We start from the raw sequence: 13,587 nt of genomic DNA, 5'->3' as shown, positions 1-13,587 counted from the left end.
TCGCCGAAGAACAGCCACCGAACGAAGAAGAGTTCCGCGTGCAAACGACCAAACAATCGTTAAATGTAAACGTATATGTATATATATATATATATATATGTGTGTGTGTGTATGTGTGTGTTTGGATATGTAGACCCAAATACACGGTTTGTACCAGTGCAGGAAGATTATAAGTGAGATAGCAACAAATACCCCGTCCCTGCAGCCGCTAAGTGAAAGAGATATGGCTGGCCTCAAAAAAGCGGCTCTAATTCCCTAAGAGCGGGTCAGCTATAAAGAAACGCAAAAAAAAAAATGGAAAAATAATTTATCGGTTCGACCGTCAAAGGGATTTGACGTCATTCAAACGAAAACGATCCCAACAGCACCACAACCGGGCAACAGGATCTGAACCGGAATTGGGCTGATAATAAGGGAGCACTATATACAAAAAAAAATCTGATGCTACGGTCTCGGATAGGCCCGTCCACCTGCGAGTCCACCAACAAGCTGTTAGAGAAACAAAAGAGGGAAAAACAGAAATCCGGAGGAGCCAAATCCACCTCTCTGGCACGTATTTCTTTTGTCTACCACACCCCACGTCTCCCCACACGTCCCACATAATAAGGCCATATTCCCCTTTCACCCTCCTCCACGGAGCGTCACTGAAAAGGAAAAACAAGTGAACTTTTGGACCTGGGAGTAACGTAACCAATGAGAAGCGCTGGCAACGAAGTGGAAAGACATGGGGTACGAGAAGAAAAAAAGGATATAATAATATTATAGAGTGGTATCGACTACACCTAATACAATCCTGTATCCACGAAGCCCTCTAGCAAAACAGATTTCGCGTAGCCGCCAGAACATTAATCTAACGTTATATGCCCTTAGTCCGCACCACTTTTTCCCCCAGTTCAGTTGCTAGCAGTGTGGTGCTTTTAGACAACCAAATTTGATACATTCTCTCTCCCCTCGCGGAGCTCACCGTAAGGTCATATTACTATTTGGAGGCTTTAGGGCGTCCGACACTGCGCTTGCGCACAGGCGCAGACGGCGCCAAGTGCATCTTCTTGATATTGGCCTTCTTTTTCTTCACAACAGCTTCTTGTGGTGCGCAGACTTCAGATAGACGCTTTTGAAACAACGCTATGCACTCATTCTGCTCCTGCTCATTAGTTGCAAAAGGCAACCATTGAATGCGCTCGGGCATGACAGTGGAGCCGTTATGAAAGGGAGCTTGCTGAACGGAAAACGTGTCCACGTTCTCCAACAGATACGCCAGCAGTTTAGGCATCGCAGCGCGGAGTGCATGAAACAGCGGTGGCTCGTGGTTATCATCTTCCTGATCTAAACCGTGGCCCAACTCAATAAAGCGCATGGCATAGTCCTCACGGTTGCTCAAGATGGCGTGATGCAAATGCGTCCTCCCATCTTTGTCTTGGTAATCCAGTCGGAGTTGTCCACTTTTAGCCCCATCTAACATACATTCCATTGCCTCCTCATTCTTAGTGATGATCGCATACATTAGGCTCGTCATACTTTCCTTGCTTTTGGCGGTCGGTGAGGCACCCAGCTTCAGTAATAACTTTAACATGGGCAAATACTCACTTCCGAGGGCCACACACCAGTGTAACGCCGTTTGCCCATCCGAGTGGATATCATGTTCCCCGATTTCCGTTACCTGAAATTCATCATGTTCGTTTAACATGGCCTCCACATTACGACCGCGATCCCGTGCCCCTGCAACGAGGGCTTCCACAAGATCCTCCTTTTTGGAAAGCACCGCGAGGTGAAGTGGCTTCTGGCCGTGCCATGATATATGAGAATCACATAAGGTTGATAAATACTTCGCAGTCTCAACTTGACCAAACTTACACGCAAGATGTAAGGCAGTGCAACCAAACTTATTTTGGATGGAAGGATCAATGCCTTGTTCTACAAACCGTTTCACTTCATCTGTTTGGCCTTTACGCGCTACGGAATGAATCTTCTCCATGTTCTCATCATCCACTCTCAAGCGCATCAGTTTGGGGAAGTCGCTCATTTTTTATTGCAAATACCAGATAATACCTTTCCAACAAACCTAGAATAAAAATACAGGAACCAGGAAACAAAATACAAAAGAAATAATGTCAAAGGAAAAGAATAGTAACATCATAACAGAATAGATGAAGACAGAGAGAAAAAGAGCAACGAATATACGTACAAAAAAAACGGGATGCAATGGTGAGCCCAGGGTAGTCACTACCCAGGGTTCACAATGATTTATGAAAAGAAAAATAAAGTAAAATAAAATTATTCCTTCACCACATAATGGGCATTATTGGTTTTCTCCTCTCTTAACGCTTACTTCTTCTTGAGTGCTTTCGCGACATTTTTCCTCGCTTTCGCCAACCGAACGACCTTGGCGGCGTGGCGAGCCTCACGGTTCTTCTTGTTCTGCATGCCCTTAGCCATTGCCTTCTCCTTCTTCTGGAACGGGTTCAAACGCAGGCGCAGGCGACGGTTGCGAATACCGTTCGTCGGCTGCCTATAGCGGCTTGGCCTCTTGGGTTGCAGTTTCTTGGGTTTCAGAACGCGACGCACCTCTTCGGACTGCATGATGCGCGTCACATCAGTACTCGTCAACATCGGTGCGGGCAACATGAAGCCCGACTTAACGGTGGAGGGTTCTGTGAAGGTACCGAAGATTTTGTCCAGCTTCTCGAATGCACTCTTCGTCCAGATGATGAAGCGCCCGACGTGACCACCAGGTGCAAGGTGCAGAAGGTTCAGTGAGTTTACATTCGCAAGGTCGAGCCCAAAGATGTTGCGGAAGGCACGTGTGCCCTTGTTGTCTGGCATCACCAGCATCGGGCCCCGTCGCGCAACGTAGCGACGGTTACGCATCTTACCACGGCCAGCACGTATCTGACGGGAGTCATTCACACGGTTCACGTCGTCGATGGCACCAACAGTCTTAAGGAATGTCATTGCCTCTTTAGTCTTTTCATAGGCTCGTACACCATCTTCCACCACGAGCGGCACCTCAGCGACATTCTCGATCTTGTGTCCTCGTGACATTACAAGTGCTGGCAGTGACGAGGCGGCGAGGGCGGACACCACAGCGAAACGTTTCTGGTGCAGATTAATCTTACGGTGCCAGCGGCGGAAGATCTTTGTGGGTGCGAACATACGACCACCCCGGCACATGTTACCGAATGCACCAGCACCCGACATACTCGTACCACCACCGTGAATACGGGGAATACGGGCGACAGCGCGGCCAGTACCCCAAGACTCCGCGGAGTGCTTCATGCCGGAAAGACGGTTCACCGCATAAGGTTGGCGGGAGTTCTTTGCCATGTTCGTGTGCACAAACTGCACAACATCATGACGGATGGGCGCAGTGAACACAGCGGGTAGCGAACAGGTGCCAACCACTTTATCCTCCGACGCAGAGTACACACTCACAGATGGGCGCGCAGTCATCGAATGCCTTGTAAAGCGAGAGGAAAGACCTACAGTAGTTGTTCAGCGAAAAATAGGAGGGAAATTGTAAACACGTACTGGATGTGAACAAACAAACAAACAAAACAAACAGGAGAGTTAAAAAGTCAGACAAATAACAAAACTCACTACGGTGAATGAAGCCTCCATACACCACGAATTGTAGTCGGTGACAATGCGGTTACATGCACCGGCCGTCATGTTGGAACTCAAGTGGTACCCCCATCACATGTACGCCACCTCATCTTCACCACTGCTCGATCCAAAGTCCGCACTAGCAATATGAAGTCGTCCAACAATATCTTGATCTACCTGCCTCAATGTTGCATCCACCATTGCGATGAAAATATTCATATCCTTTTTTTGTACAATGATATCTCTCCCCCCATGAAATAATGGCAGACATTGTTTGTCACATGGGGCTGAGGGCGTTGGGGGTTCTCTAGTAGGGTTGTTGCACAGCTGTTTTTCCGATCTCTGTGTTGCAAGTGGTGACTTGGAAGGGGATTGTTGAATGTCAAAGGGCGTATCGTGTTCTGTAACCGGAACATCAGCCACAGTGTGTAGAATCACGTTATTACCATCTTTGGAAAGACAAGGGGATACGTGCGCTTGCAATCTCTTGTGAGCTAGAAATTGTTCCTGTGGCGTATCACTTTTCTGAGCAGATTCTTGGGACTCCGAAGGATTAAACGAATCAATCAAGCAATCATTATGCCGGTCCATACGAATCTTCGCTGAGTGAACCTCGTCGGGGTGCAGTTCCCGTATCCCAGGGATAGCGTACCGTAAGCCGAATTTCTCAAATGCGTCATCAGTTAATGATAGTCGCTGAATAACACGGAGGCAGCGCTGGAAGTCATTTAATCTCTGGAAATCAATTTCATAGTATTTCTTAGGATTGGCAGCGTGCTGTGATTGCCCCGTCGTGCTGTCCCCACCGGAATGGAGTGACTGTACTGACTTGAAGCGCATTGAAGTAGGTGATATCGGTGATTCATTGTGAGTTAAAGCTCCTTGGCACCCTGCCACACATAGAGGAGACTCATGCGGTCGCATCCTTCTTGAAGGATTAAGGTTCATTTGGTTCTCTGTCCCGGAGACGGGCACGTGTGCGCTGTGCCGGTGATAACCAGCCGGTGGACCCTCATGACCAGCAGACGTGTCCTTTATGGCGCGTTGATGGTGCTGTGGGGTGTTCATGGTCGACCTCTGACCAGAATGAGAAAAGACAGTACTACAGCCATCGCTCTCCACACCATCCTGTAGCCCACGTTTCTGCTGATGGTTTTGTTGGGTCTGCAAAAGCGTTGTGAGCACCTCATCTCCTCCCCCTTTCTTCAACCCATCCACAAAGGGTTGATAAGACGACTGATGACCCACTTCTGCCTTCGTATGTAGGGGAATCAGACTTGCGTTCACACCCTCAGGAGGCGTCAAACGTCCCTCAACCCCATCCAAACCCTCCGGCGTCCAAACTCCTGGCCGTGTCCGTTGCATCAGGGGCAGGCCACCGCAGGGAAGTGAAGTAACCCCGCAGCTTTGACTCATCGAGCCGGCGAAAGCACCTTTATTCCCAACCAAGGCGTCATACGTCGCGTTGCTGCTGGAAGTTGAGATAGTGAAAAGGTCGAGCACAATATCTGCTAGAATATGACCAACGCGAATGCGCTCAAATGCCGACATTGGAGGGTGGTGCTCGCTCGTGTCGGTCAGTGCCGTGCTGGGGTGATCCAAGCGATAACTAAGAACACCTTCAATGCGCAAAAGGTTTTGGCGCATGGCCTCAACAATGTTCGACATATTTTGCGCTGGTGCAGTTGTACCGCTTCTCCCAAGAAAACGCTGGTGTAACTTCTCAACTGTACGCATGCTAAACGTGTGACTCGGGCGAGGTGGAAGGTGGGCAGGTTGTGTCATTGCTTTACCTAATGTAACAGAAACCTTGCCGTGGAAAATAAATGCTACCTTAGTTATTTTTATGTATATCCGCAACAACCCCCTTGCAGTGGGATTCTCTACTTTATTTCCTTTGTGCCGTCACTTGACACCAACTACCACTCTCCTTTCGCTGGCGCTCCTGCACATAAAACAAGAGGTGGCGGCAAACGTCGCACTGACACCGCACCCTCAACCGAGCCAAACAGCACAAACCTTAATAATAATCCCTTAAATATTCTGGTAAAAAGGGAGAAAGGAAGAAGGGGTAATGTCGTAGTGAGTCCATGGAATGGACACATGCAACATCAGAACTGCACATTGTTAGTACAATGTTTAACTCGTATTTGTTTTGTTTTCCTTCTTATCTCTTTGGTATCTTCCTCAGCGAAGAATCCCCGCACAGTGTCATAAAGAGACCTCCAACCCCGTTGCCAACGCGCACTCGCAATGGTTATATACGCCCCCTTCCCCGCCGAGCGACGGCGGAAGAGCGCAACCGAGGAGGAAACCAAAGCGAAAATATAGGCAAACGAGAAAAAAGGTGAAGCCCCACCACACCTAAATGTCGCCTTGCAATTGAGATATCACAGCTTGAATGATATCCGGATTTCTCCGGACTCCAAAGGCACCGCCCTCCATCACGCGCAAATACTCCTTCAACTGCGGTTCAGTCAGCATCCCCATAGACTGGAACCGAAACGCCGACTCGACGGCAGATATTATTCTTTCAACACCTTTGATGTCCTCGTCAGCCAACTCTGCTCGCGCCTTCACATTCCGCGCCGCTTTCGTCTTAGGACCACACGTTTCGTCTCGGTTGTACGAAGGGAGCAATACCGCCTTAAACTCATCAAACACAGAGCCGTATTTTGCCATAGCCCCACGATCACCCCACGTCCGATCAACTGCCTTTGACAGTTGCGAGAACGGAGCTACCCCTGGAATTTCCTTTGACAACCCACTCTGCTGCTGTGTCTGTTGCACAATACTCTCAATAGCTTTATAGCGTAGCTCCAAAGCAGGGTTGGGAACTACGTTCACATTGTACTTAGACGGCAGCGTGGCCAGCAGTCGCTGTGCAAGAGCAATATCACGTTCCATAGGTTTCGTTGCATCGCCGAAGAGAGGGGATCGAGGGGTGGTACGAACGTCGTCAGCATACGAGAGAGGCACGACGTACAAACCAAGACCGTGCATCACAGGGAAACTAGCCGTGTCCATATGATCACCGTTGAGCCCGGGCGGCACAAGTGCGACAAGACGAGGAGGAGTGGCGTAGCGCGTAATGTGCTGCGCCATCGCAACCTTCCGCTGCTCCTTCAGCGCTCGAGCCAACCGAATGAAAAGTCGAAGCGAGCCATCGCTACCGTCTTGCGGATCTGGGTGGAGGACGCACGACTTCCCCAGGACGTACTGAGGGTGCAGAACGTCATCAGCGTTTTTGAAGCATATGATGGAAAAGCCGAGAGTTAATCCCGCCCCAACGACCTCGGCGATATGCTTTTTACAACTTAGAGGAACGTTTGGGCACGTCCCCGGTCCCGTGCTTGGACGTGACTTGCCCAACTGCCCCGTACTGATATGTGCAGGTGGCGCACCACTCTTCCCCGCGTGGCAAGGCAGCAAAATAGGGGCCCCCACTCCCACCGCACGCTGCCGAAGCATTACCATTTCACCTGCGCGTCCATCCAACCACTTCGATAATCGGCGCTGCGCATTTGTCATCGGGAAATACATACCCACTGTCAGTCTTGGTAGTGCCGAGCCCTTTGCGCCTACACCAATAGTTAGTGTTGTCGTTTGAGAGGCTCCCCGTGGGTGTGTGCGCCAGCGGACTGCCGTTGAGAGCGCTCCGAGCATAACGCTATCGTCGCTATTCAGGTGAACAATATCAATAGTGCCAACCCGTGAACTGTTTGTTGCCTTCGGTACCGCACCCGTAAGAGCACTCCAAAACTCGTCCACACCGCCGAACTGTGTTGCCCAACGCTCACTCATTGCAGCCGCTTCTCCCGATTGCGTTGAAGCCGCCGGTGACGGAAGGGCAGTGGGGCTCATATCATAGCACACCAAGCCCACTCCCCCAGAGGACAAGCTCTCGATTTGGATAGCACATTTCTGCAAAAGCTCCTCGTCACCGCGATGTGGGTTCACGTCGTTTGTGAAGAGAAAAATTCGACGATGTTTGACCTCGGAAGGCAGCTGGGAAAACAAATGCCGGGCTGCCCGCAGCGCATCCCCGAGATGAGACTTGGCTTCAGTTGAATGGCCAATCTTCGTCACAATATTTTCATATCCCGCTGACGGTACCCTCCCCGCAGCTACAAGTTCCTCCAAATCCAGTACAGATTGTATTTCCGCTGAGCAAAAAGTATGAAAGACGTATACACCAGGGTAATCAGGATGTGTGCATTCCCTTGTATTGTACAGCACCAACGCAACCATATCGTTGCTGTCAGATATCCCCTTGTCCTTGTACAGTTGCTGAACGCAGCAGATTGCCTTTTCGAACACTGTGGGGGTTTCTTTCACTTTCACCTCGGCGATATCGTCGTATACCTGTTCTGCTCCACCGGCAAATGGGTTCTTGCAATCATGCGCAACAACACCTTGGAACATGCGTTGTTGAAAGTCGACGAGGCACAGCACCACATCGAACTGGTCTAGAGAAGAGACACTACCCGTCCGGAGAGAAGGCTCATCCTCCGTTGCATAAGTTTCATTAAAATAGCTGTCATCCTCGTCGTGGAAATCGAGCCCGTCAACTGACATGAGCCACTCATCATAGTGCGCCATGGGTCCAACCCGGCGCACCCCTCCTTCACAAGCTTAGTAAGTAATACAAATGATTGGATGAATGAACGAACAAAAAAGTGAAGGGAAGAAAAACGGTAAAAATAACTTTTCGATTGTTCAAAATGATAAACGAAGGCATGCCGCGAACAATAGAAGGAAGGAAGTCAGCAAACATTAGTCAATAAATAGGGCAGTGAATACGTGCTTTGGTTGTGTGCGCTGTTGCGGTTATTGGCAGTACATCGAAGTGCGGGTCTCTTTGCTTCATGTTGAACCCCGCCTCCCCAACAGAAACATATACATACTCGGCTTACCGCCAGACGTCGTTCCTACAATGAAATAGAAAAGCACGTAGCAGAGGAACAAGAAAAAGGGGGCGGTCGAAAAAAAAATAAAGGGATAATTCTAATCTAACTCTTCGCGGAGAAAAGAAGAAATGAAACACGGAAACCCCACTGATCGTGAACCCTTCTAACATAAAACTAAAATAAAAACAAACTCACGGGAACAAAAGGAGAAAAGGGAAAAAACAACCGATGATACATATTTATTTAGCCGTACACTTCCCCGTTCTCGAAGCCCCTCTCCCCGCACGTTTATTGGCGACCATCAGCTGAAGCAAACAGTGCGTCGCGCTCACTGACCCACCGCTCGTACTCCTCCGCGCTCATATTTGCTGTTGGATTGCGTAGCGGCTTCGCGGGAAACCCAAGTTTAGTACCTCCTATAACTGCCAAAACACTTTTGCCGCCGCCGGGGGAATTGGAATCCTGGCGATTCTTCCCTTCCCGACGCGCACGTGCATCCACCTCACCACGCCATATTTCAACACCCTGCGCTTCCTTCACAGCAACCACATGTTGGCGCCGAGTGTGACGGAACTCTTCAGCAAGATAATCAGTGCCAGCCTCTGCGAGCAGTAGTGGCGGAATCTGGGCAGGACACATAGGGTCACGTGAGTGCCCACGATATTCAGCAACCCACTCGTCCACCAACCGCTGTGACTCAAGAGATGTCACATTAGAAGCGGTAGGATCGAAGACACCAGCACCGGGAATATTGCGCCGCTGCAAGCGCTCGCGCCTTTGCTCCTGCGCAACGGCATTGAGGCCGTCCACATCACTTTGGATCAGACGCATAGTCGCCGTTGCCTCACTAACAGTAGGCATGGTGAAGTTCTGCGGCATCCATGCGCATGTAGTGTTGCTGGCGCCAGGTATTGGTGGTGAATCCGTGAACCAATTCTCACTCGGTTCCCCGCGCGCGGTTGGAGGAACTGTGGGTTGAGTAGCTGCAACCTCGACAGTGGATTTGCTTTGTACCGTACTGAGCTCCCCATAACCGTCAACAAAGACTGGGGTTTCTTCCTTCTTAAAGAACTTCTCCATAGTGTGTTCACCTTCACTGTGTGTTCCACTATCTGATTTCTCATCAGGATCCGCATTGGGTCTTCGCGGAGGGAGTTCGCCGGCACCGCCCTCGTTGATGCCCTCTACTGGCGCTGTCGCACTGCGCAGACGGTCGAGCAGGTCAAACTTTTGGTCGGAACCCTCAGCGCCACTAACGGCCAGGGGCGTGACATCACCGCTCGCCCGAGTGGCAATAATTTTGCTTCCATCAACTTCTTCAACGGCATTAGCGGAAACTTGAAACTTCATGCGCATCTTACTCATTGCCTGCTCGGGGCTGTCGCGGAGATGCTGTAGGAATGTTTCACCAGTTGCATCTTTCACTTGAGGCGAGGAAGACCTTCGGCGCGATGAGACCGCATTTCCCGGTACGGTAGGATTCAGAGAGGTGACAGGCATCGAAACCCCCCTCCACTCCCCCGTTGCGGTATTTTCTGCGTCGGGAATTACAGCATGTTGCTCCGCTGACGGTCGGTGCTTCTCTGGCAGCTGCGCCACCAAAAGTGCAGTGAGATGCTGCGCTCGTTCTTTGCTCTCCGCCTCCTGTACAGCGGCCTCGTAAAGCAGAACTTCTTCCGCACTCCTCTCTCCGAGCTGAGAGGCGGCAAAGAGAAAACAGTAACGAGGATGTCGATCATTTGGAATAAACGCCATATCTCTCCGGCGTTGCCGGTGCTGCGGCAATCCAAGCGTCACGTCCGAATCGATGTTTGAGACGCACGATTGAATGCGTTTGGTGTCCGGGAACTGTAGTACGTACCCCACGGCCACCGCTTCTTCCACTGTAATGTGCACGCGGGGATTGCTCCCGTGCAGAAAGATGTGAACGGGCGCGAGTCCACCTGACTCAGTTAAGTCAATTACATTCATACGCTCCTGCTTAGAGTCATTTAGCTTGTGCTGCTTCGCTTCCACCTTCATCAACTTGTCACGATTCTCTAGAAGATTTGTCATCTGCTGCAGCTGAGGCAGAGGACCATTAAAAGTTTTCTCCACAAAGGCGGATGTCAGGGCTCGCTGCTTCGCCAAGAATGGATCGGCTTCGAAGGGGACGGCTACAGGTTGCTTTGCAGAATTCGGGTGTGCAACAAGCTGCCTTCCAATAACAGGATTAATGTGAAACGGAAAAGTGCTCCCTGCGGAAGCAAAGCGAATTTTGCGTGGCTGCTCCTTCCTCTTATGCTTCGGTGCATGTGGTTTAGTCACGGGCCTTAATGCCGGAAGCGAGCTACGGTGATCACCAACCGTAGGAACGTCAAACGTCTCTGAAAGTTTAAAAACTTTGCCCCGCTTCTTCTTACCTTGTCCAGACAGTGTAGAGTAAGAAATGTCCTTCCAGTTTACGTATTCGCGATGCTTAAAGCAAAGAGCCTTCAGTTGACCCTCTGCGAGCCATTCCGCGTATTCGAAATATGTGTTCCCATAAGGAGGTGGTCCCACCAAGGGCATCCGCGACCGCCCAACGGCATCCACGCCGCATGGAGGGACGGGGGGAGCAAATATACTCTGCATGAGCTGTTGGACGTGACCTGCAACCTCACCAGAGTGCTGACGCAGCACCTCCACACGCTCAAGTGCATCCCGCAACTGATGTCGGGTAAGTTTCCATCCTTCCACCATGGACTTCGAGACGAGTCCAAGGGGCCAGCGGTGCAGGATTATAGTTGGTTCCCCAATGACACTCCCCGGGCCATATTCTGCCACACCATCAACAATTGATGAAACCTTACCATGAGTAATGATCAGCATCTCCATGCAGCGCGCAGAGGTTGACGTTAGCAATCTCCCCGGTGGATACACAACAGGCTCCACTCGCTCTTGTATGAGACGGATAAAACTATCGGATGCGTGGCGGAAGAGTTCGCAACATTCGCGTAGTTTGTCCGCCAGTACCGTAGTGTACCGCTGTTCTCCCAACCACCGCATACGGAGGGCAGCGGCTTTCGAAAGCAGACTTGCCCGGAGGGCATCATCACGCCTGATAGTTGCCGCAAAACTCTGTCGTGAGAGGGACCAAACATCACACGGTGTCTTTGCACGAAGCACAAACTGTCTAGGTTCGCCGAACAGCACCGACAACTCGCCAAACGACGCACCCTGAGGAACCTCCTGCAGAACATTCCCTCCAGAAAGAGAACCGCATTGGCATGCATTAGGCCTAGAAGGGTCCGGTGGCGGCACCTCTTCAATAGTCATTATGCCACGCCGCAAGAAGCTCAGGTGTCTGTTTGTTGAGTGGGGACAAAGAATGACCTCCCCTGGAAAGTACGAACGAGGGGCTAGCTGCGTCACCAGAGCCCTTATTGTGTAGGCTGGAGTGTCCTGCAACAACCAGCTCTGACGCATGAGAATCTCGTTAAGTGGGTAATGACGGCATATACATTTCACTCGAGCCACAGAAATGCATTCCATCAATGCAGAGGTGTGCCGACTCGATGCCGTTGGTGATGTGGCAGTTCGCTGCTTTCCCGCATGAGAAAGTGCCATCTGGACAAGAGCTTTGTGGAGGTCCCTCGCACGGATCCTCATTGTCTGAATTATGCGTGAATCCGGGGACGACTCGCCCCCCCTTCCAGACGGACCCGTTGCCTCAGCGGTAACTGTGGTGAGCCGAAAAGGCTCAAATCCAAGTGCTTCCTGTGCACTAAGAACATATGGGGCCCGGTTCAACTCCGTTCGAATTGCTTGGAGTGTGGGTTGTCCCATCATACGCGAGACGCGCCGCATTGTGCGGGTAGCAGTGGTCGAAACGTTGGAAAGAGAAGCCATATCACTCGCACCGTCACTGAGCGGCTCCGGTGCCGCGTTGATCAATTTGAAAAGTTCCGGTTGAAGTCCCAGGGCCCCACTCAACCTCAGTACTTCATTAGACACAAAATATTGCCTTCTACTACCCTCAGAGAAGCCCATTCTCCGGCTCTGCAGCTGATAGTGCACAACCTGCACGCTTCCACTCAACACAACATGCACAAACATAACCTCGGGGAATTCCCCGGGATACGCGAGAACTGCTCCTGGTTCGTAACACTGCGGGACCAATTTTCCCCTCAAGGCGGCAGCCAGCTCCTTCTCGTCGATCGGCGCCGCCGAGTCAAATACCTCTGCCGATGCGTCTACAAGAGTCTTAGTAAGAATACGAATAGCGTCCTTGTACAACCTCTCCGCTTTCACTGGGTCAGATAACATGTGTTGCTCCGTGAGTCGTCTCCGATTGAGGAGATTGCGCTTGACACCCATGATAGGGGCGAAGAAGGTGCAGAGCGTCCGACCAGGAATAGCACGGAGCGCTGTATTTACAAATAGCAGCCTATCTGCTTCAATACTACATGAGCCACGCTCATCCGTAGTTGCCCGAAGGCTGTCGTCAAAAGAAGCGGTACCATTACGCGCTCCCTCTACCGCAAGAGCCAAATCACCTTGTATTCCCATAGATGAGCACTCGAGTGTTCTGTCACTTCCAAAGACGTCACTGTAACAAATGCTCTCCTAAACACCCCAAATGCGTCGTGCAGCGCCTAATGTGCTTCTACTGGGGCACCTAAACAAAAAGGCGTCACCCACGTATCCCTAATTATCTTTCTATCACACACTTCGTGTACAGCCGTGCAGGAGTAACTTCACGTCTTCGGTTTTCTACTCGCGACACCCACACTGCATGTACCGCACAAAAAAAAATGTGTATGAAATCAGAAACAGGGGGGAAAACAAAAACAGAAGAACGGTTATGCTGGCACTAAGTCTGCGTGCATGCGACGCAAAGCGCATAAATACACACCACATAAAATTTTATTATCCTTTTCTTTTTTCAATTCCCCTTGGCACACCCTACACAATCCGTACCCACAACCGTGCTCGTGCAGATCGGGAACAACAGACAGGTGGACTACATGAAACACATTCAAGACAAAAAAGTTTCGGAGGGAAAACCTCTATGGCGACGACGTCCCACATCAAACAGTCCAACCGCACAACA

General features: G+C 50.7%; 5 protein-coding genes across 5 annotated transcripts; all 5 read right to left on the bottom strand.

Annotated features, from left to right (window-relative positions):
- Positions 1-979: 979 nt before the first annotated feature.
- TEOVI_000784800 (Ankyrin repeats (many copies)/Ankyrin repeats (3 copies), putative) lies at positions 980-2,023 on the bottom strand (the record flags this gene model as incomplete). Its single annotated transcript, XM_067223350.1, has 1 exon — positions 980-2,023. One exon carries the CDS (start codon positions 2,021-2,023, stop codon positions 980-982), a length of 1,044 nt encoding a protein of 347 aa, XP_067079451.1.
- A 302-nt stretch (positions 2,024-2,325) lies between these two features.
- On the bottom strand, positions 2,326-3,450 carry TEOVI_000784700 (60S ribosomal protein L4; the record flags this gene model as incomplete). Its single annotated transcript, XM_067223349.1, has 1 exon — positions 2,326-3,450. The coding sequence occupies one exon, from the start codon at positions 3,448-3,450 to the stop codon at positions 2,326-2,328; it is 1,125 nt and encodes a 374-aa protein (XP_067079450.1).
- A 243-nt stretch (positions 3,451-3,693) lies between these two features.
- Positions 3,694-5,388, bottom strand: TEOVI_000784600 (uncharacterized protein; the record flags this gene model as incomplete). The annotated part of the gene is made up of 1 exon (XM_067223348.1): positions 3,694-5,388. The coding sequence occupies one exon, from the start codon at positions 5,386-5,388 to the stop codon at positions 3,694-3,696; it is 1,695 nt and encodes a 564-aa protein (XP_067079449.1).
- A 579-nt stretch (positions 5,389-5,967) lies between these two features.
- Positions 5,968-8,205, bottom strand: TEOVI_000784500 (KU70 protein; the record flags this gene model as incomplete). The annotated part of the gene is made up of 1 exon (XM_067223347.1): positions 5,968-8,205. The coding sequence occupies one exon, from the start codon at positions 8,203-8,205 to the stop codon at positions 5,968-5,970; it is 2,238 nt and encodes a 745-aa protein (XP_067079448.1).
- A 596-nt stretch (positions 8,206-8,801) lies between these two features.
- On the bottom strand, positions 8,802-13,043 carry TEOVI_000784400 (cyclic nucleotide-binding domain containing protein, putative; the record flags this gene model as incomplete). Its single annotated transcript, XM_067223346.1, has 1 exon — positions 8,802-13,043. One exon carries the CDS (start codon positions 13,041-13,043, stop codon positions 8,802-8,804), a length of 4,242 nt encoding a protein of 1,413 aa, XP_067079447.1.
- Between the last annotated feature and the right edge of the window lie 544 nt (positions 13,044-13,587).

This window comes from Trypanosoma equiperdum (genome assembly GCF_001457755.1).
Source record: "Trypanosoma equiperdum strain OVI genome assembly, contig: ctg_1844, whole genome shotgun sequence".
NCBI classification, from domain to species: domain Eukaryota; phylum Euglenozoa; class Kinetoplastea; order Trypanosomatida; family Trypanosomatidae; genus Trypanosoma; species Trypanosoma equiperdum.
This window is presented reverse-complemented; position numbering and strand designations above follow the sequence as displayed.